This window comes from Camelus bactrianus, chromosome 11 (assembly GCF_048773025.1).
Source record: "Camelus bactrianus isolate YW-2024 breed Bactrian camel chromosome 11, ASM4877302v1, whole genome shotgun sequence".
Taxonomy (NCBI): domain Eukaryota; kingdom Metazoa; phylum Chordata; class Mammalia; order Artiodactyla; family Camelidae; genus Camelus; species Camelus bactrianus.
The window spans coordinates 66,066,506-66,089,334 of NC_133549.1; the positions used below are offsets into that span (position 1 = coordinate 66,066,506).

Sequence of the window (22,829 nt, forward strand, 5' to 3'; positions counted from 1 at the left end):
GGGAACCCAGTGAGAAACCTTCCCCGCTGTTCCTGCTGCTTTTCCATTTCGTTTCATGGAAGCACAGAGAGGACGACGAATGTGCTAATAATCGCAATCTCTTTAGGTTCTGCTACACTTCTGACCTTCAGCAAGGTGCCTGAGTGCCCACTGCCCTGTGTTCAGTGTGTACGAGCTGCGTGGGTCCCACGGAGCCCATCTGGGGGTTGGGAAACTAGGGCTGTGACGCAGACCTCTGGGTTTCTCATCCAATGATGAAAATATGGAGAGGAAATAAAGGGGGAAAAGTCTATACTGTGAAAGTGGGCCAGGAAAATATTGACTTTGAAGGCCAGATGGAAACCCTTCAGCTGAAGAATTCTTGGATGCTGCTTCTAAGGCAGCCCTTACGACAGTGACACTGACCCTGGCATTTTCTCTCTCTTGCAGGACCTCCTGTAAGTACTCCAGTGCAGCCAGTCTCGCACGTCTGAAAGGCCTTGCTCCTTGCTGGTAACCGGGCCCTGGGTGGGGTTACTGAGCCCCCTGCACCCTCTGCTGAAGTCTGCAGGGTCCCTCCAGAAGGTTGACGTGGCCACCATTTTGCTTTCCACCCACCTCTGCACCCTCCAGGCCCAAACAGTGGTTGTGCCCAGGGCAGAGCGTGTCCCAGTTTCAATCTGAAAGGCTGGCTTGCCCCATTGTTAGGAACAATGCCTGCTCCTTTGTCCCCAAAACAGCCAAGTGGAGTCAAAGAAGCACCAGGTATTAGAAAGAAGAAAGAGGTCATCTCTACTTAGTTCTGGTCCTTGAAACGTGGCCTGCCCATTTAGTAAACAGGTCGGTGAGTGGCTCTCCGTGTGGACTGCTCTTGAGGACGTGGTGTCCATGGCACTGTGTGGGCAGCTCCATCTGGCTGAGTCACTTCGGGCAGGTGATGGTGGTGGTGTTTTTATGTAAGAGAGTAATGTCAGTGGGTTACATTGGGAAGCGGCACGAAGTAGAGGCAGCATGTCAGGCTCCTTCCCCTGGTATCGCCCAGGAGCCCAGGGCAGGGTGGGGGAGCCAAGCCATTTACAGAGAACCTGAGAAGAGCCCGAGGAGACTGCCTCCCCAAAGTAATGGATCCAGAGAACAGGAGCGCGTCTTCTGAGGACAGCATTTGATATCCCAACAAAAGCCCCAGAGATCGCCAGGGGAGCTGGGGATTAGAGTTGAAAGGGCCAGGCCCTCCACATCAGATCTTTCTCAGCGACACTGAAAGCGGCCCTATCATCCTCCCTTCCTCGGAGAAGTCATTTCCATAGCTGTTCTCCTCTTGATCTGTACCTGTGAGAGCAGCCGGCCCAATTTGTAATAAGACCATGATGTTCCATTACATCTATGTCTTTCTTGAAAGGCACAATGAACCCGTGCAGCCGACCCCGCCTGGCTCGCTCACTGCTCTGTTACAGAGAGAGGAAAATCGTGTCATTCCTTGAAAGGAGGAGGGGTGATTTATCACACATGTTTTAGATGTCAGATCTCAATTCCTGTCATCAATCTTCCAAAATAAACTCTGCCCTGGGAAACTTCAGTGGACCACCTGCTGGAAATGGGCTGCTTTTCCCCTTCTTTTTTGACAAAGCCAAAAAGAGCCCTTGTCTCCTCCACTCCCAGGACCTCCCCCATCTACCTCGTTCCCCCAGCCAGGCTACTGGGCTAACCTGAGTCCATTCTGGGTCCTTGCCTGACTCCTTACCAGGAACACAGCATCCTGAGAGCTTCTGCTGGCCTCATCCCACAACTGTTCCTAGCTGGAGAGGATGCTGCCACTCCTGGGGGCTCTGCAGTGCCAGAGCAAATGAGGGGGGTGGATCTGGGCCTCTCCTCACAATCCCTGCCCACCCAGCCACCACCCGAGCCATGGGGTGAGGGAGGGGAGCCCAGGTAGCTTTCCTGAATTCTCAGCCTGACACAGAACAGGCCTGAACCTTCACCCAACTCTGGCTGAAGCCGCAAGGTGCAATGAGGAGGAAATGGGAAGCTGGCATGGGTGGGAAGCGCCCCCTCGCCCCGTTCTCTCTACTTCTTACAAAGGAAGAATGTCACGCCAGATGCAGGGAGAGGGAGATGGCAGCTGCTCACAATGCCTGTCTGCCACCCTCTGGGTGTTTCTCGGATGCCTCCGGGGGTGACTCTAGACCCCAATTCCTGTGGGCTTAAGAATGGCCAGCGCCCAGAGAACACAACCACCGAGGATGGGTTTAAGTAACAGAAGGAATCATCTGAGTGGTAGAAAAATTGTACCCACCACTGCCCCCATCCACCTCTCACCCATGGCAGACATTGCTAATCAATTAGGAGGCTTCTTAGCCTGTCATCTGTCACTACCAATCCATTAGTCTGCTCTCAAGCGGATAGCTGTTGACCATTCCTGCAATAGATTTAAGAAAAATTTCTTAATTATGAGACCTGTGAGACTGAAACAGATGACCAAAGGAAGTATGTATGTCTCTTTCTCTGAAGGAATATAGGGAAATATATGATATCCAGCTGCCAGCCCTGGTTGAAAGCGATCCTTGCTGAAATACTAGCTTACACTTATTTACTATGTGTTAGACACTATTGTTTTTTTATGGAGGCAGTGTAATAGAGTGATTACAGGCATGGGCTCTGGAGCCAGACCCCCTGGGTCAGAATCCTGTCTCTGTCACCTCTAGCTGTGTGACCTCAAGCAAGTTACTTTACCTCTCTGTGCTTCAGTTTCCCCACCTGAAGTAGTAGTAGTGTGCTTCATACAGGTGTTGTGAGGAATATATATGTTATACATATGAGTGTGTATGTATGTATAGGTATATGTATATTCGTATAATGTCTATATGTATGTGTGTACATATGTATGTATATATGTATGCCTATATTTTTTCGTTTAGAATATATTAACTCATTTAAATTCTAGAAACAGAAGACTTCTCTAGATGATCCCCAAAGATTCTGACAAGCCTTTAATTTTCATTTCATGTCATTTTGTTTTATTTCATTCAGTAAGCTTATTTCATTTTATTTCTCCCCCACCTTGTTCCAAGAAACATTTTTGGGGTGATTTACAAACTAAATAAGGAAACAATGGAGGGGAGGCATAGAAAATAGAGGCAGGAAAACAGGGAATTCAGGGCTGATGATACCACAACATCCTGTGGACTCTGCTTTGAGCATCCTGGTGGTCAGAGCAGAGAGGAAAGCAGAATTGTTGCAAGTGTCAGGGTGCAGTAAAAGGAGCGCCCTAGCATCTGGGTGAAGCACTGCTTTCCCTGGTGCTGAGACCCTAAAGAAGTTCCTCTCCTGTGCGGGCAATGTTGGTGGTCAGTACCCTGGAGCAGTGGCAAACTACCCCTTCTGTCCCCATCTGGTGGGGTAGACTCCCCCTGTGTGAGGTTAGGAACCCTCCTCAGGCGCATGCTGCCTGGGATGTGCTTTCTGGGACGGGAGGGAGGTGGCCCACTCCCTGATAGTGTTTAGAAGGGTTGGGAAGAGGGATGCGCTCAGCGCTAAAGCTCTGGGTTGAGGCCCCTCAGTGCTGAGCTTCCTTTGAGGAGCTGAGAAAGAAGGAGGCTGTATTCCCAGCTTCATGGTATCTGCCCTCAGGTTCATTCATTCACAAACATGAATTAAGGACCTACTAAGAGCTCAGCACTCCTTTAGACCCTGGGAACACATCCGTGAACCAAGCAGAAAGCACCCTGCCTGCCCCAGGAACAAAACCCAGCAGAGTGAAGGGGTGGGCATGGGCCCTGTGCCCCTGTGGCCACTAACCAGCAGCCCCCCAGGACCCCCTGGCTGGGCCCAAGTGAGGGCATCCCTGCAGCCCTGCCTCCAGGACGTCCTCAGGAACAAGGGACAGGACGGGGCATGTTTATTCCTTGTGCTGCCTGTGTTGCCTTAGCAGCCCTGCACGGGATGCACTTGTCTCCCGGTGGACCCCCTGAGATCCACTCCTGTTGCTGCCACGGGTTTACGGGAAGAGCAGGATGTCTGGGAGGAGAGGAACCGCACCTGACAGCAGAGTCCAGAGAGGCCAGCCTCGTCAGCCAGTCCTGCTCTCTCCGTGATCGCAGTAGCTAGTGTTTACTCAGCGCTTGCTCCCTGTGGGTCTCCTGTGCTGAGTCCTCTCCGTACATGATCTCATTTAATCCTAAGAAGTAGATATGCTTGTCCTCCCATTTATAAGGTGAGGAAACTGAGACACAGGGAGACAAAACAACTTGACTAAAGTCACTGACGAGTAAGTGCAGAGCCGGGATTCGAGCACAGGTGGGCTCACTCCAGAGCCCATATCTTAACTAAAATCCTGCTTCTCCCTGACCAAGACCCCACCTCTCCTGACCACAGGCCCTGGCCACGCCAGGCTGGGGACTTAGCTCAAGAATCTCTCTCCAGGTGCCCCTGCTCCCCACTGCCAGGCTCTCCACGGTGCCCCACGAGGCAGCTCCTAGAGCAATTTCTCAGACACCATCTTGTATCAGATCCATCTGGAAGTCAGAAGCCAGAGCAAAAAAGACACGATGAGCTCAGAATTTGCTTGGTTCCTGAACCCCATCCTATACATGCTGCTCTGAGGTTAACTATTATTATCGACATCTTGTTGAATGTTTTCCTCTTTCCAGTGGGATTTGAGACCCATCATATGGAGTCTTTAGTCTACACCCAGAATTGTTCTAGGCAGGAGTCCTAGGGTTGTAAATAAAGGGTTTGAAAAAGCCATGGTGGTGGTCATTGAAGACTCCTGGAGCCACACAGGGCCCACACAGGGTGGGATCCAGCCTCCTGCCTCACCCCCAGCACCAACTCATTGTGGAGATGGTGGTCTGAAGCTGGTTGGAGGCATCAAAGGAAGGAAGTCCCACTGCCCTCTTCAGCATCCCAACAGAGGGGAAGGGGCCCCCTGGGGGACGGTTGTGGTCCCTCAGCCCCGATGGGGCAGGTCCAGCAGAAGTGTACCAGGTGGACCTGCTTCATCGCAGCAGACATCTGGCTTCTCCTATGTGGTAGGACATGTCTGACCGCCTCGGTCCCTTTCCCAGGCAGGGCCAGCACACATGAGTGGGGGACACGTGTGCACTGAGGCAGAGGCTCAGAGAGAGGTGATGCTTTCGTGAGGCCCAGAGCCCTGATGATCCTTGAGTCATGAGTGACAGAGACATGATGGGACGTTCTTGTCTTTCTGTTCCCTGTACCTGCCCTGGGCCTGGCATGGGGGAGACCCCTGCTAACAGCTGTTGTGAATGAATGAATGAATGAATGAATGAATACTAGGACTAAAAAGAGGCTTAGCGAGTAAAGCCCTTTCTTCATTTTGTGCATAAAATAGCAGAGGCGCACAGAGCACAAGTGACCCCCGGCCCTCACGGCCAGCTGGGCCGTGTAGAGCCGTTGGATATTGTAACACCTTGACCTTCCCAAACGTCACTCTTTCTGCCTCTATTTCAGGGTCCTGCTGGAAGACCTGGCCTCCCGGTGAGTAGCTTTCATTTTGTTTTTCCTTTGCATCTCTTTCGCAGGCTCCTTCTCAATCTGAGGACAGGTGAGGTTGGGTGGCTGCTTTCCTCCAGGTATATCGAGGTGGAGGCCTCTCTCCAGCATCTCTAGCCTATAGCTGAGGGTGAAGCTCCCCTGTGCCTTTCCTGCGGCCCCAGGCAGGCAAATGAGTGCATGCAGGCCCCTCCAGGGCTGGATCTGACTTCCAGACTAGTGGCCCTATAATGGGGGGACTGCACAAGAAGGCAGCCTCCTGGCTTACTTGGTGTCCTCCTGTGTCCCAGCTTAGTTGAAGACCATTGTCCCCACTTTGTCCCATGCCCCCTGGTAAGAGTAGACTCCAAAACTTTGTTTTCCTCCCATTTACCATTTCTGAATGCTAGAGAGGCTGTGTCAAGTAACCACGGGGGCTTTGGAACAAAAGTAGAAATAATACTAATAGCCACCTCTCACTGAGACAATACATGCCAGGCACTATGCTAATCCCTTTTCATATATCTGAGTTGTTCAGCCACTCAGTGAAATGGGCATTGCTATGCACATTTTATCGGTGAGGAAACAGAGAGAGGTAAAATAGCTTGTCTGATTGCCTGGGCTTCAGCTGTAGGCTTGTTAGCGGCCCCACGTTACTCAGATGCGTAGTGGCTCAGGCAAGATGCTGCAGCCAGCCAGAGGGCCGAGGTGGGGCTGGCAGCAGGCTGCCCTCTCTCCCTGCACTGAAGGCCACATCCATTGGCTTCTAGGGACTTCTCTGCATCCCTCTTGTCCCAGTTACTCCTCTTTTAGACTGAATTATACTATCACCTCCTGACTAATCCAACAGCTTCTAGGATTCATGTCCAGCAGTGACTTTCTTAATAAAATGCATGTGGGAGAATGTTTAGCCTCGAAAATGGAAACTCTCCTAGCAAGTAGAAGCTCTAGAGCAAAGGAAAACAGGGGAAATCTGTCCCGTGAAATCCAAGGAGGGGAAAAATAAGATGACTAGGGAATGTGGGCAGACTTTGTTTTTTTCTGACGATGTCCACCTTTAAAAAGCATTTGGGGGCAATTCGCAGAGCAGGAATAGCCGCACAGTTTCCAGTCTCTGGCTGTTCCATGCCGGTCCCTAACCCAAATGTTTTATGGCCAGGACTGCAAAGAACATTAGTTTTTAACAAGAAATGAAAGAAACCCAAACACACATCCTGCAATATCATTCAAAAGCCCAGGAGTGAGTGGGACATGGGGATGTCACAGCCAGCAACCAGCGGGCCTGGCATCCTCAGCAGGAAGGGTCACAGCCCCGCTTAGGCTTCCATGAAGGGACCTGGGATTGACCCACAAATTGACTGATTGACATTGGCCTCTTGTTGTGAAATACAAAAGTGTGAAGTACACACATGCTTATAAAAATCACTTGCCCGTGGCCATGCCTGGCTCACTACCCGTAGACGCGGTTTACACAAGCACTCACCAGGTGCCAGACACCAGGAGTTAGCTCTCCAGAACCACAGTCTCATGGCATCCTCCAAGCAGCCCCAGGCGAGAGATGCAGATAGTTAGGGAAGTTCAGGAAACAAATCCACGCTTATAACCATCACTGCGACCTGCCCCTCTTTCGCAAAGGCTGAACATTTTACTAAAGACACTCTCAGCCTTAACAGTGTACGTGTAGCAGGAGCCTAATTCAGAGCTGCTCGCTATTCTCTGGTGTGTCCACATACATCTTGGGATGCTAACCATCTCCGAGGCATTTTGCCTCAGTGGGGTCAGCAGACACAGAATTACCCTAGAAATGCCCACCCTGCAGGGGCACCCACAAGCCCAGCTATCTCCTGCCCAGCAGGCCGGGACAGATGCCATCGGATTCTCAGCCCCTATTGGTTTCCACCCTTTCGGACTCCCAGCAAACCCCAGGCCCCACCCCAGATTTTATGAGTCTGCACACATTATGATTGCAAAAAAATATTCTCTACCAAAAGGGGGAGGAACAAAACTTAATAAGCAGATTTCCAGAGTGAAAAGATGTAACCCCTGGCTGCAAAACAAAGCAATTCCCCCTCTGAGCAGCTGAAACTCGTGATGCGACTGAATCCACATGGCGCACTGTTGGCCCTGGGGGTGGCAGTGAGGAGAGGCAGGACTCTGTCGGTAGCCTTCCCAGACAGAGGGCCTGGGGAGTTGGTGGGAACCATGGGCACTGCCCCACAGCTCCAGCAGAGACAGACCAAGGGAAGTGATTCACCCATCTGTCATGTGGGAGCTGCCACTCACCCTGATCCGTGCCTTGAAACTGAGCATAATGAGGATGTGGCCGAACAGTCTGTGTGGCTGAAAGGGCAAGTTCACCCACATAATGCCTGGGAATCTTCCCAAGTGCCTATGCAAACCAGGTCTTGAGTGTCTAGCTAGCCATGGGGTCCCTCATGTGCTGGCCCAGCTCCAGCAACATCTAATTGTTTCTGTCTCTTTCATCAGGGGGACAAAGGTGCCATTGGGATGCCTGGACGTGTGGTGAGTTGGAGCATCTGCACCTGCCTGGGTGGCCATTGCTTGCTTCCCCATGCTGGCCCATCCTGCAGACCATGGCGAGGCGTTGCCTGTCCCACCTCTCCCTTCCCCAGTCCAAGTCTGGTTCAGAGAGGGACATGCGAGTTGAAGGGAAAAGTTTTAATCCAGTCCTTCAGATCTTGCAATATGGCTTTACTCTCCAGAGAGCTGCCATGGCAAAGGAAAAATCCAAAAGTTGCATGAAGAAAGCTCTTTGCCAATTACCTACTGAGGACTCCCACCCCCTTAACCCCCGCAAGGCTGGCAGCTCACCCTCAGATTTATAGCTGCTCCTGCGACCATCCCCCAGCAAGAGCAGGAGAAGATGGCAAGAAATGCAAACTGAAAGTGCTCTACAGATGCTATTCTGGGGCGAGCTTCCGGGGCACCTGCCCTAGACAGAAACCAGAAGATGGTGAAGAGAGGGCTGGCTTCCAGGCAGTGCCTCCAAATCCTCCCCAGGAGGCTGGGAGTTAAAACATATAACGTTTCCTGCTGAAAAAATTAAGATGGTGAAAGGGAATGTTTGATAGGGAGCACGCATCTCAGGGATGGGAAGGTCAGCACTAGGCTTTGAGGTCCCAGCACCAGGGTTTTTCCTGGTGGCTTCTAGCCTTTGAGGGGCTAGAAAGAGCAGCACAGGAACCTGAGGGCAGCCTCAGGCAGTGATGGCCACACGCTGGCCTCACCAACCCCCAGCCTCATCTAGGATGTGGTCCGAGCTACTCTCCTTGTCTGACCTCTAACTCCCCACCGCAGCCTCAACCTCCACCCTGGCTCCCCAGTGCCCCCTCACCGGCCCTGTGCCACTATTCCATGTCACTCACATGCTTTGCCTCATAACTTCACCGCTTGGGCTGGGTTGGCCTTAGGCCTGGGTATGGCATCCCATGTGAATTGGCTTGCCTGGTATGAGCCCTGTGCTCAGAGAAAAGGCACCCACATCATAGCTAATGCTTGAAAGTGCTGCCTGTGTGCTGGGCATGCTGCTAAGAGCTTTACACACATCAGCTCATCACAAGAACTGCATGAGGGAGACACATTATTCAGATGAGAAGACTGAAGCTCGGATGTTAAGTGTCTGTCCCAGAGTCGCAGGTCCACCCCCCTACCCCTGTTTCCTTCAACACAAAGCTGTTTGCAAGCCACTTTGAGGCTTTCTTGCTGCTTGTGCTATTTTAAATGTGACAGTGGACCCTTTTGGCTGCCCAGTAGGTGTCCTGGCATGAGCCACCTGATAAGGACTGGGGTAGCCAGTGAGTGTGAAATGCCTGAGTTGTTCCTGTAGTTCACCAGAGGAGGGATACTGGCTTCTGCCGATTAAGGTGGCTTGGAGCTGTCTTTCTGCTGGTCACTGCGGTTATAGAGGGCCTTGGTGATGACCCAGTTTCCTCTGCATCCCGGATCCATCTTCCATCCTCCCAGACGTGTGTGTCCTTCTATCTGTCCTCTCACGTTCCTCCCGCCCCCTCCCACCTTCTTGCCTGGCTGCCCTAATGACTCCTGGCACATTGAGCTTGGCAAAACTTTGTACTTGGTGCTCAGTTGGATCCTCAAACCAATTAAATCCCACCTCACCACAGGGTCCTTGGGAAAGTCTCTCCCGTGCCCATTCCCACCCCAAATAGCCCAGCTGGCCGGCGCCACGCATCCTCAGATGATTCTCTGACCTGGGTGGTTTCTCCTGCTCTCTGTCTGCCTGTTTCTCTCGCTCACACACACATATACACATTCTTCAGGAGGGCCTCTTAAGGCTCCTGCCACTGTTTCTGTCTTAGTTATGTGGCTGGGGCTGGCCCCCGGGCTGAGGCAATAGTTGTCTGTGTGCTATGCGTGTTGGACACAGGACCTGTCGTTTGTCAGCATCTGTGTTTTGTGTTGTTTCTTATTTCACGGTGATTTCTTTTGTTTGGTCATTGTGCCATTAACACGAATTCTTGTGTGTGTGCCTCTCTCTCATCCTTTCTTTTTTCTCTCCCTCCCTCTCTTCCCTGCACCCCGTGTTGCATGTGGCTGCCCCAGGGAGGAAAGGGCCAACCAGGTGAGAAGGTGAGTCTGCACTTTCCCCTCCGCGTGGCTGCCCCCGCCTCCACTTCTACCCTTGGACTCTGGGGGTGCTTTCAGAGGCCCCCATCTCAGCCCTCCTTCTGGCACATAGCCAGCACAGCGTGCCACCCTGGCCTGCTCTGCCCTCGCAGCCTCTCGCAGCCTGGTTTCCTAACAGCTTCCACACCATCGGGCTAAGGTCCCAGCTTCCCTGGCTGAGTTGGTCTCCCCTGCCCACAGAGGCTGCCTGTGGCCTCTGATTTCTGCCTAGGGCAGACACCCTTCCCAGGGACAAGGAGAGCGCAGACTGCTGTTTTGTGTGGCTGGTTCTAGCCCCTCCCCAGCCCACCACTGGCCCCTGAGCCTCAGACACTGGTGCTGCCCCAGAAAGTGTCCCTGAGGGAAACACCCAGAGAGGCTCCCAGAGTCGTAGATTGGGGCCCCCTGGAACCCAGAAGCCCAAGAGATAATCCTGAAACATCAGCCCTAGCAGGCTCGGAAGGGTTACAGAGAGCCACACAGCTAACCAGCTCACTCTGCAGATGAGGCAACTGCAGCCCAGAGACGGGTGGGGCTTGCCTGAGGGCCCCCAGCTAGAGAGATGGGCAGGCACTGGAAGCCAGACCTCCCGGTGCCCAGCCCGATACATCCATGCCTGGACACTGCTGTGTGAATTTCTGCAGTCGAGCCTCCCCGTCTCCAGGATAACGATGACAGCAGTAGTAACAGCATCTGGCAAACTGTGTCAGGTGCAGCTTAAGCGTTCGCTCTGTTCCTCCAGTTAACCCTGACGCAGCCCTTCCGGGGGGGCTTCAGTACTCCCATTTACACGAGGAGCTGAAACTCAGAAAGGCAAGGTCACATACCCAAAGTCACAAAGCAAAAAATGACAGAGCTTGAGACGAGCCCGGGGTGTCTGACTCCAAGGCTGGGGCCCCTAACCACTGTGCTATGCTGTCCTCCAAATGGGATGAAGAGTTTGGGGCTAAACCACCCAGCAGGAAGACGGGGGACACAACCACTGTATACAGACAATAGCAGACCCTTGCCAGCCCCTTCCTGTATCAGGCGTTCTTTTAAGCACTTTACAACATTATCTCATGAAATGTTCACATTCACCCTATGAGACAGGCACTATTATCCCTGCATTACAGATAAGGAAACTGAGGCAGAGAGAATTTAGGTAGCCCAAGGTCAGACAGCCAGGGGAAGCAGAGCTGGGCTCAAACAAGCATTTTGGCTCATAACCATCACATTATACTGCCTTGTATAAAAATGATTGTATAATTGTAATGGCATAAATAGTTATTAATTTGAAGTCACTCCTCACCTGAGTGTGAGGCATGACAGTTGAAAAATGTATTTCCATCCCTCGCCCTGTAAAGGCAGCAGAGATGCTCTCAGGCTTCCTTTCACAGAGGAGGTATGTGGGCTCGGAGAGATTCTGTGAATTGCCTGGCAGAGCAAGACCGGGAAGTACGGCCCTAGATCCCTGGTTGGAGGCAGTATCCTGCCTCCTCCCTGTCGAGCACAATCTGGATCCTTCTGCCAGAGCATCACCTCTCACGCCCACCTGTGTTCTGTACATCCTTCATCGTCCTTCTGTCGCCCTTCCCCACCCTCAACACGCACACGCACACGCACACGCACACACACACAAATTTATCTAGGCAGCTGGACCACCCTTGGATGACACTTTGAGCTCCCAGCCCAGAAGCAGCCACCATCTTCTCTAGACTGAAAATTCCCAGACTTAAGCCCTCTGTGTCGCTCCGACACCAGGACTAGGAGGTCCAAGGCAGCTGTAATCTTCAGGCCGGGGCTGATAGGCCCACTCAACAAGTATGTGTCTTGTCCCCACCCTCTGTTTGCAGCAGCACCTCCCCGAGGCAAGTTACAGGGTGCGCAGCCACGTGGGTATTTGGGGCCAGGGAAGAGGACCTCAGGGGTTTTAAAACTTGGCTGGGGCTGGGGCAGGTTGGGGAACATCCTGAGCGGGGCCCTGTGGGGACGCCTCTGGGGCCTGAGCAGCAGTGGCTGAGCTGAGTGTCCCCCTACCCCCACCTCCCTCCCTGTACCGCCCTCTTGCCCATCACTGGGCTGCATCCTCTTTTCCCTGCTTCCCGGCCTGGGGTCCCACATGTATGCTCTCACTCATCTCCTCTCTTCCTTCCTCCGGCTTCCCCACTGCCCTTCTCAATCCTTCCCGAATGTGTCCCCTCTCCTCTGGATCCCTCATCTTCCTCTGCATCCTCTGCCCACTGTGTCCTCGGCCTCTGGCTCGGCACCCCCACCTCACCCACCCCGCCTTCCCCACCTGCCAGCTGCTCCTTCTACTCTTCCCCACCCCTCCCCTCCCGCCCCTGCCCCTGCTCCCTTTCCCCCTCCTCCCTCTTTGTCTCCCCAACAGGGGGCCCCAGGAGATGCCGGGATGTCCATCATCGGTCCCCGTGGCCCCCCAGTAAGTGATTTTTGCTCTTCTTTGGGGTGGAGGGATGAATGAGTTAAGGGCTGGGTGGGGATGGGGGAGCACATGTCCTGGCTGTGCCTCTGGGTGTGACGACCACTGCATGGGATGCAGTCAGCCAGGCCAGGCCTCAGTGCTGCTGTTGATGTTAAAGAAAATGGCCTGACTAAATATACCGAAATTACAACCTCTCGGGAGGGTTCACAAGGGCCTGCCCTCTAGCCACGAAATGACAGCAGCTGTGAGGCAGCCCTGCTGTTTACAGGCAGAGGGACAAAGGGCTGCTCCTCTCTGGAGGGGTGCTCCAGCTTCCAGGGGACAAGCCTTGTTTCCAGAAGCCCATGGAGCAGAGACGCAGAGTCCAGACTCCCTGACCCCGGCACCCACTCCTAGTCTTGGCAGAGACCCAACCCACCCCGTACTCTCAAAGGCTCCTTTTTTGTGCTCAGTGCTGGGTCCGGTGTTCCGGTATCCTCCACCCCATGGCCAAGGACTTGGGAAAATCAGAGCGGCTTCCCCTCAGATAGGCTTCCTTAGGGACCAAAAGGGGGGCATGGGTGATGATGTGGGAAGATATCATGACGATGGGAAGGAGGACTGGCTAGTTTTCTCAAAGAGCGCCCCACCCACGAGCTTCAATAAAATCACCAAATGTCAGGGTGGAAAGGACTTCAGTGATGGTCTAACACAGCCCTCTCAGAAGGGGAAACTGATGCCTGGGGAGGGCTAGGGGCTTGGCCAGGATCCCCCACATAAAGGCTGGAGCAGGATTAGAACCCAGGACCCCTGGCACCCAGGGCTTCCACCACAGCAACAGGCTGCCACCTGTATGCTCTGCTGTGCTCTTTTCCTGACCTGCCCTGCATGGTGAGAGAGGAGGGGCACGGAGGGCTAGCCTCAGACTCCCAGAAGCTGGCCCAATGGATGGATGAAGCGCCCTCCCCACACCCCAACCCCGCACCCATTCCCCTGCCTTCCATGGAGAGAGCCAAGGGGAAGCCAGAGTCTCCAACCCACAGACTAGAGAGAGGAGTCAGAGGGCAGATTGCTAAGCTACCTCCAAATGATGGGGCCCTGCTGAGCTGAGCAGCCAGGGAGGGGCTATGGTGAGAGTTGGGAGCTGAGAAGGGGAGCCTGGGAAGGTCAGAGAGGCAAGCTGAAGGATGCAGCCAGGGATCAGGGCTGGCGGGCAGAGCGGGGGCCTGGGCTGGAGGCAGGTCTTGGAGGGGTGCTGGGCTGTGTAGACAGGCCTTCTCAGCAAGGTTTTCTCCAGCTCAGACCACAGGGATGAGGGCTGACCCTTGGCTTACTCTGTGGCTGGCAGTATCCTAAGATCTTTACTCATTGCAGCTCACTGAATCCTCATGAGGACCCCACAGGTGGGTACTATTAGCAGCTTTGTTTTATAGATGAGAAAAGCAAGGCACAGAGAGGCTGAGTGACTTGCTTAGTACACAAGAGTGTGGCCATGCTGGGATTTGACACTCAGCCTGGGCCGTGTGCTCTGAGTCTGCACTCTGACCCCCACTGCTGTAGCAGACCACCAGGCCCTGGGGTTATCTGTGCTTCTGGGCTCACGTGGCCGCTGCCCCAATGGGCTGTAAGCCTCCTTGTGCACTGAGGGAGCCACAGCCTGGATGTCCTGAGCCCAGGTGTTCCCAAAAAAAGTGGTGCCCAGCCAGGGGGAACTAGGAGACGGGAAAGTCCCAGAGAGAGACAGTCCCCCAGGTTCTAACAGCAAGGACTGAGCCTGGGGGTGGTCCTGTTAGGAGGACAGGGGAGTAACACAGAATGCAGGCCCTATGCTTTGGCCACCGTTTCTGTCTGCCTCCTGATGTGACCACATATGTTCCATTGCGTGGACCACTAACACTCCCTTCGCAGCATCCTTCAGCAGTGTGATGTCAGCAGGCTACCTAGAAGTGACTGAAAGGCCCCACTTCTGGGGAACATGCTCGGGGGCAGGGTCTGCCTCAGCTCCCCCGGCCTCCAACGCAACGCACATAATCACATCTCCCAAGCTGGGCTTGGTTCTTATGGTGAAAAGTCCCTTCTGTTCTGGTAACAGCAATAGCTTCCGTCTCCTGGACACCTGGGAGACTTGCTAGGTCCTATGCTGAAGCCTATATATGTGCTGGTCTCCTTCAGTTCCCCAGGGAAAGCTGTGAGGCAGGCCCTGTCAGCCTGTTTCACAGAGGAGGAAACAGAGGCCCATAACTAGCCTGTGGTCACCCAGCTCGTCCGTGCTGGAGCTTGGTTTGGGCCCAGTTGGCCTCATTCCAAAACCAGCATTCTTTCCCCAACACCCCCATCTATGGTTTAAGCTCTACTGTTTAAAAAGGATGTTTACCTTAAGGAGGAAAAACTCCTCCCTTTGCATGTTGTGTTGGTGCTGGGAGAGGCGTTACGGTACCAGGAGGCTCAACCAAGCCCAGCACCCTCCGACTTTAGCCTGTGTATGTGACCATCACCCAGATGACTGGGGCCACCCCTGCCGAGTCCTCACTAGACACCAGAGCAACCCCCTCAGTTCCTCCCAGGAAGCCACCCGGAGCTGGTGAGAGCAGGAACTGCAGAAGACCAAGGGGCCGATTGCAATTAAGAGGTAGAGGTCAAGTGGGCAAGTTCTCTGCGGCCAGGGATGATGAGGAACATGTGGCTTTTCACTCAGCCAGGAAGGGCCCAGAATCCATGCTGCTAATGAGAACCAGCCTTGCCGCTCCCAGAGGCCACTTGCCCCCTCTCTTGAAGCTTTAGAAATGGTGTGTGCAAAAGGGGATCCATCCAGGCCCTTTAGAGAAGGACGGTTCACGTTCCAACGAGGCAAGATGCTGGAGCAATATGCCGATCAAACTGGAGATGGAGGCTGGGAGCTTTAGATGCAGACTGGCCCAGCAGGCACTAGGAAGGTCATCTGCCCCCCACCCCACCCCCCCATCTCAAAGGGAGCTCATCCCTTCCTGGGGCCCCTCACCTGCCCAGCTTCTCTTCAGGGGCCAGAAGGAGCTGTCAGAACTTCCAGCCCTCATTCACAAGGAGACATCCCACACCAGGTCGATACCCCTGTTGAGTGTTTCTTCATTTATTCATTCCATTAATATTTGTCAGGCACCTACTGCATCCTAGGTGTTGGGCAGATGATGGAAACCTGACTGCAGGCTGCTTGCCCCCTTGCAGAGAAGCAATCCCATAGCGATTCCAGTACAGACAGTCAGCGTTCAGCCAGGGATGGTTAGGGAGCTGTGGGGACCCGGAGGAGGCACCTGACTTGGGGTGAGGGCAGTCAGGGAAGGCTTCCCAGAGGATGACATAAAACCCAGAAGCCATAGGAGAAGATTGATAAGTTTGTCGACATCAGTGTAGAATTTCCCTATGACAGAAAATCTACCGTAAAAAAGACAAATGCCAAATTGGAAAGAATATTTGCAACACATATGACTCAGTTACTATTCTTGACAGAGAGCATTATTCAAATCAGTAGGAAAAGATAAACAATGTAGTAGGAATTACTGATAAAGAATACAAACAAGCAGTTCACAAATAAATAGAACCGGTCAGTAAACACTGGAGGAGATGTCCACCTTCAGCGTAGATGTGAAGAGATGGAAACTGAAATCCGGTTCCAAGCTTCTCCGAGTGCCTCACCCAGCCCAACCTCTCCAGGAAGTGGAGTCCCAGTTTCCATTTGGTCAATGACAACATTCTTCCCAAGATCCCTGAAAAAGCCTTGGTTAGCCCTGGATTTGGCTCTGGGCTGGAGAGATGTGTCCTGCTACCAGGGCCAGCTCTGTAATCAGCCAGCCATGTGATTACCCCTACCGTGTAAACATTACCAGGAGTGGGACTTGAAGATGTTTCTTGGAATCCTCTCCTCCTGACCTTCTCTTCAGGCCTCTCAGCATTCAGAGTGGCTGACAGTTTACACTGGGGGGTTTCCAGGTTTTCTCCTTAGTGCTATTCTTAGCATCACTTATCCTTGACAGGAGAGAAGCCTGGGGCCCTTCTGGTACATGAGTGGCATCTCCACCCTCTTGCCCTTTTGGATGCCTGCCACAGGACCATCCTGGGCCCTCAGCATACTCCAGCTCGCTCCCTGTATGACCAGTGCGCCCACCCTGACAGCAAGGCCCCCATCCCACTTACCCGTGTCCCTTGAGCATGTCTGCTGAGCAGACGCCTCTGGGCACTCATGTCCACAGCTTCAAGGAGGACCCAAGGAGGCTGGGGATGTTTCAGATTTATAGCAAATGGATCCAGAGAAGTCTTCCTCTAGGCAAGGTCTTATTCTGAAACTACTGCTTGATAAGGATAAATCTTCATAGATTCTAAGACGTACTGGCTCAAAAGCCACCTTGCTTTATGCTGGTACTCCTAGGTTCAGTTCAGTTAAACATCCAATGATAGCAGCTACCATTTCAATAGGCTTTACAGATATAATTGAATGACCCTAAGAATTTATACTGTTATCCCCATCCTATAGATGAGGAAACAGGCACAGGGAGGTTTAAATAACTTGCTCAGAATCACACAGCCATCAGTGGTGGTGGAGGCAGGATTAGAACTCAGTCGGCCAGGCTCAAAAGCCCAAGCTTGGGAAAAGATCGAGATCATCTCAGTCAAGGGGAGACACCAAGCTGAGAGCTAATCATATGAAGGATGTGGTGTGTCCAGGGAAAGGCAGATGCACCAGGGTGCCTGAGCAGAGAGTAGGTGGGAAGATAAGGCTGGAAGGGAACCAAAATGGTGGATCAGGATGAGACTGAGGATGACATTGAATGATACATGAACAGAAAGGAACACTTGCTGGTTCATGAGAAGGGGAGTGACAGGACCCATGTTTCCTAGAATCTTCTGATCAGCCGGCCCCAGCCCTGTGCATCTGCACAGCCTCACGCTTTTTCTCCTGTCCACACATCTCTTTTGCCCTGAATCTGGGCCTTAAGCCACTGGGCTGTGGCCAGTGAACCAGCTTCTAATCTCCAGTCTGAACGCTGTCGTTTGTGGCACTCTGCACCTCTGGGAAGATGGGCGTGACTGCTCTGCCTTCCACCCAGATTGGGGTATCCGGGGATTGCCCCACCAGGAGCTGCTAGGCAGCGTGAGAGGACAGTGAGCCACCTGACCTGTTCTGGCCTGAAAACACATTCCTAAGGCCATGTTCTGACATCCAAACCATCCTCAGATAAATGGCCGTGAGCAATGGCTGTGTAAATGAAAAGGACTTAGACAGTCACAGTCCAGGGGTCCAGCGTGCTGTGGGCCAAGTCCCTGCGGTCCTTGCTCTCTATCTTATTCACGTGCCAAGGTTCAGAGTGTCTGGGCAGTGAGAAGCTCTCAGGGGCCACTTCCCAGAAAGATTCAAAGGATGCTGGCCACCTGCTTTTCCCTGCCCCACCCCCAGTCCCTGGAGGAGATTTCCTATGATGGTCCGTCTCCATCTTTCTCCATCCTCCCTCCCAGCCAGTGTCTCCCATGGACGATCACAGAGGAGTGGGAGAGAAACCATGGACTCTCTGGGAGCCAAGGTGAACCAGGGACTAAGGTTTGGCTTCCTCTCCTCCTCGCCCATCCTCACTCCTCTCCTGCTCTTTTCAGGGCCAGCCGGGCACTCGAGGTTTTCCTGGATTTCCGGTAAGTGGAGAGAACTGGTGAGCTGTGTCCCCGGCAAGCCCTGGACCTGGCTGGGTTAAGCTTCAGCCTGTGCCCACCCTCAAGCTGCTCTTGCCCTTCCAAACCCCAGTCAGTAAGAACCCTCTCCTGCAGCCTTTCTTGGAGAGCAAGCAAGGAGAGTAGCCCAGCATGTGGCTCATGGACAGGGAAATCAATTCCAAAATAAAGGGCGGCAGACAGGAACAGGCAGTGAAGTCACAGGCTAGTGAGTCCCAGCAGGACACTGGGAGGTTGGGCAGATGATGTACTGCAGGGAAGCCTCCTCCAACCTGGCAGGTGGTGTCTTGTTCACTCCTCACAAGGGCCCCTCATGGAAGATTCTATTATTCTCATACCATTTTAGAGTGGGAAGCTGAGACTCAAGCTTGTTATGGTCTCATAACGGCAAGCGGTCAAGCAGAGACAACCTGGGGCCTTAACCACTGCCTAGGAGACCTGTGACTCTCGCTGTTTACATCGGCCTCTTTCTCTTTCAGGGTCCCATTGGGCTTGACGGCAAACCGGTGAGTAGACCCTCTGGTGCTGTGGGCTCCTCCCCTTCCCTTGGTCCTAACCCAGTGTCTCTCAGTCCTTCTGCGAGACCCTGACTCTTTGGAAGAAGCTTCAGATAGAATGAACGTTTCTAGGGTGGAGAGTCGTTGCCAGTGAGAAGGGGAGGAGGGGCCATTAGAATGAGTTGTCCCTGACCCAGTGGGCCTTCCCTGGGCGCAAGTCCATGGCCCCAGGCTAGGCTCTGATCATCTGAAGCAGGAGCCATCCTAGAATTTAGTGATTCTGGGGCACTCCTGGGAGGGGCTGGCAGGGAGAGAGTCAAGGAGGGAGCAGGAAGGGGAGAGGGGAGGAGAGCTCAGTCTGCTAATTCTGAAAGAAGCCTGGGCACTAGTACACACCCTCATCCCCCAGCACTGCGGGGCGCCTCCTGTGTTCTCCTCGGGGTCCCCCACCTTGTTGAGCCCCCACAACACACCTAGGTCTGTGTGGAGGCTGCTTCCCGTCCAGAGCTCCACTCTGTTCACATCCATCCTTTTGACTTGGCCCCAGACACAGACGTTCATGGGAGGAGCGTGTACCACAGGGCCTGGGGGGGCGGGGAATTCTGGCTGCAAACAACACACCTGGCACTCATGCTCTTCTCCTTCCAGGGCCACCCCGGACCAAAGGGGGAGATGGTAAGACCCAGCTTTCCTGTCTTCCCTCCATGGGTAGGGGGTCAACCTGGCCCTCGGGGGCCACACAGGCACTGCCAGGCAGAGGGGGCCAACAGGGACAGTAGGAGGCACTGCCCCACAGTCACTCCCCAGCTGTGTACAACGCGTCCCCTAGGTCCTCACTCAGCACAGGGAGGAGAGGTGGGCAGGGGCTGCTTCTCCACCTGAAGAATGAGGAAAGGGAGGTCCAGAGAGCGTCGGCGCTTGGCCAGTGTCACACAGAGGCCAGTGTCTTCAAACCGCCACTGGGGATGGGCTTGTGTTCAGCATACACACAGGGGCGAAGGGAGCCCATCCAGCACTTTGTCCTGAGCCTGATTTCCTAATGCTCCCTGCCCTGGGTCCCCTGGGACTCCAGGCGCCCCTACCCCAGCTGGAAGCACAAAGCAGACCTGGAGAAGCAGACCACTGCTTCCACCCTCCTCCTGGCCCCTTCCCACCTTCTACAGAGCCTTTTAAAGGAATTTCCTCTTTTCACTGTCTCCCCTAGGCTACTCTTTTTAGAAGGGAAAGGCCTCCCCTTGTCAGGGGCCTTCCCCTCTGGCGGAGGGGGCCAGTTCTTAGTGAGTTGGATGAACCATTAAGAGCAGATGGGCCAGCCCTGGGCTTTCCTGCCTCCGATGCTAGTCACATCTACCTTGTGAGGAACCAGCTCCTGGGATTTGTGCCGGGTGGTGAGAGCCCACGGCAGTTTCCCCGCTTCTGTGTCCAGCCGCCTCTGGCTTGTGCCTTGCTCCAAGTGCAGATGGGAGCCAGGGCACTGCCAGAACCCTGTCCTCTGAGGGACGTGGATAACCTGGGAAAAGAGATGGAGGAGGGTAGGCTGGGAGACCTGAGCTTTAGCTCCGACACTCCCTAACTTGCCATGGGACTCTTGGCAGCTCAGCTCCCTCTGGGCCTCAGCCTGCCTGCTTGACTCAAACTCAGCTAACATTTACTGAGGGTTTTCTCTGTGGTGGCAGGGGCTAAATACTGTACGTGTACCATCTCACCTAATCCTCAGCCTAGCCCTGTGCTCCAGGTCCTGTTAGTGTCCCCTTTGACAGCTGTGGAAACTGAAGCCCAGAGAGTCTAACTTGCCTGAAGTCACACAGCTAGGGAGCGTCCAGAAAGGATCCCACCCAGTTCTCGAATTCCTTCCCTCCACATTTTATTGTCTTTCTCCCTCTTTATTCCTCTCTCTCCTTCCCTTTCTCCCTGACTCCTTCCTTTGACATATTTTCATGAAGTATCTGCACTGCTGGGCACTGTGCCAGGTGCTGGGATACAGACAGGAGTAAGTCCTTGTCATTCTGTAGCACACAGCCTAGTCTAGGAGACATACATTTAAATAATCACTCACATAATCAACAAATTGCCTTAGCAGTCGGTGCTATGAAAAGCCAGTACCTGTTAGCCTGAGAAACCTCAGCATAACAACCCCTCACCCAGGCTGAGGGTCAGAGAGGCTTTCCTGAGAAAAAGACTTGAACTAGGTCCTGAGGGATGAGGATTTAACTAAGAGAGAAGGAGATGGGAAGGGGCATTCTGGACATGGGAGGACAGCATGTGCAAAGACCCTGAAATAGGAAAGTCCTTAAAACATCCATGGAGCTGGAAGAAGGGCAGTGGGGCACTGGAAGCCATAGATAGAAGAACTGGCATTGAATTCAGGTCCCCCCAGCCAGCTTTCCTCTCCATCCCAGCCACCTCCACTGCAAATGCATTTCTTGTGGCTCCTACCCTGTTCTTAAGCATGCTGTGCACATGCAGGAAGTGTTGGAGACCAAGGCAAGAATATACTCCATGCTTCCCTTGTTATAGAGGCATAAGGGATCTGGATGCCAGGAGTTTGGAGTGTTTATCAGACCCCTCTCTGCCACCTTCTTCCCTTTCCTAGTGGCCTAATGGCTAGGATCACCCACCTTGCGACCCTAGAAGTAATTATGATGATCAACATCTGGGCACTTTTCTGTAATCATAAAAATTTTTCATTCCCACTCTACAAAAGGGGAAATCAAGGCACAGCGTGGCTGAGTGTATTTCCCGAGGCTACACAGCTTCTAAATAACAGAGCTGAGATTGAAACCCACGTGGTAGGATTTTACCCCTGCACCACGTCTCCTTTTGCTGCCAGGGCCCTTGGTTTTAAAGGAAAGGGACCCTTCTATAGGGCTCCTCCTCCTGCCGTCCCTCTGCCCCACCTCACTTGACCACCCATGAGCTTCCTTGTCTGTTCCTGGGTCAGAAGTAACTTGCGGGGGAAAGGTGGGGCCATTCCTTCTCCCATAAGGCCACGTTAGTGTGATAGATCCCCTGTCTGCCTCAGAGTCATCCATCAAAATCCAACAGGCCACAGAGCCACTGGGCTCCTGTTTGGCTTGGCACAGGAACCCCGAGCTCTTAATTCAACATGCTGTCTAGTGTAATTATCTTGGCCTGCTTATCATCTGTTGGGCTCCCACTCACCTCCCTCTCCGGATGGTTTCCCCTCCACTGGGTGTCCAAAATAAGGGGCTGGGGCTCACCCTTATGTGCTTAATCTGTGTCCTTACTTGTCAAAAGGGGTGACTTCACCCTGCCCACCTCACAGTAGCCCCGAGAACCTGTTGTAAGGTGTAGACAGGATCGGGGGTCCCACAAGTGGCTTCAAGGAGAACCAGGACTCTGAATTCACATCTTGTCCCACCACTCACAGAGCTGTCCTAAGGGTGGGAGGAGTTAATTCACACCAAGTGCTTAGAACAGTTCCTGGCACAGAGGGAGAAGGACAGGCGCCTGAGCTGGCGCATCTCCCACCACCTGTCCTAAAGGGGAGCCTCAGGAGCTTGTTGGTGCTGTGTGTGGTTGGACCTTGAAATACTTAAGCGAAACTTGAAATTCAGATTTTTGTTGTACTCTCCTTGCTCTCAAATATTGGCAATTAATTGAAATAAAACTGCATGGTGTCAACAAAATCCCTCTGGGAACCACAATTGTCCCATGGCCCACCATTTGGGTTGTCTGGACCCAATCCTCCAAGTCTCTGCAGTCCCAAACCTTTGTGTTATTTTTTCTGGGCTCCTGGCCCTCCCTTGCTCATAATATTCCCGAGAAAGTGTGGCCTGGTCCCCTGCAGTCTGGTTCCCTGCCAGATGCATCATATTCTGCTGAACTTGATTCTAAACTGTCAACCACGTGGGCTGGGGTGCCACATGGATTGTCCCAAAGACCACTTGTCCCTTCCCATGAACCTGCTGAGAATTTCCCAGTTTGGTAGATGTTCCAGTTGGCAAGTTGGAGACAAGAGGGATTTTTTCCCACCCAGATGGATCTGTCCATGGGGTCCTGAGGTCAAGCCCCAGAGAGACTGATCCAGAGGTGGGTCCTCACAGGCCCTCAGGACGGTGGCTAGAAGGGACCTCAGGGCCCCAGGGGCTGGGGCACTGCCT

The 22,829-nt window shown here is 53.3% G+C and overlaps 1 protein-coding gene across 1 annotated transcript in view; it reads left to right on the forward strand.

The window, feature by feature from the left end:
• Window positions 1-432: 432 nt before the first annotated feature.
• Window positions 433-22,829, forward strand: part of LOC105066386 (uncharacterized) — an 82,643-nt gene continuing 60,246 nt past the window's right edge. Inside the window, exons 1-8 of the mRNA XM_074374123.1 lie at window positions 433-437; window positions 5,449-5,475; window positions 7,957-7,992; window positions 10,051-10,077; window positions 12,485-12,535; window positions 18,137-18,172; window positions 18,688-18,714; window positions 19,354-19,380. Coding sequence (XP_074230224.1) covers window positions 7,978-7,992; window positions 10,051-10,077; window positions 12,485-12,535; window positions 18,137-18,172; window positions 18,688-18,714; window positions 19,354-19,380 — 183 coding nt within the window. The 5' untranslated portion in view covers window positions 433-437; window positions 5,449-5,475; window positions 7,957-7,977. The remainder of the gene's footprint in view (window positions 438-5,448; window positions 5,476-7,956; window positions 7,993-10,050; window positions 10,078-12,484; window positions 12,536-18,136; window positions 18,173-18,687; window positions 18,715-19,353; window positions 19,381-22,829) is intronic.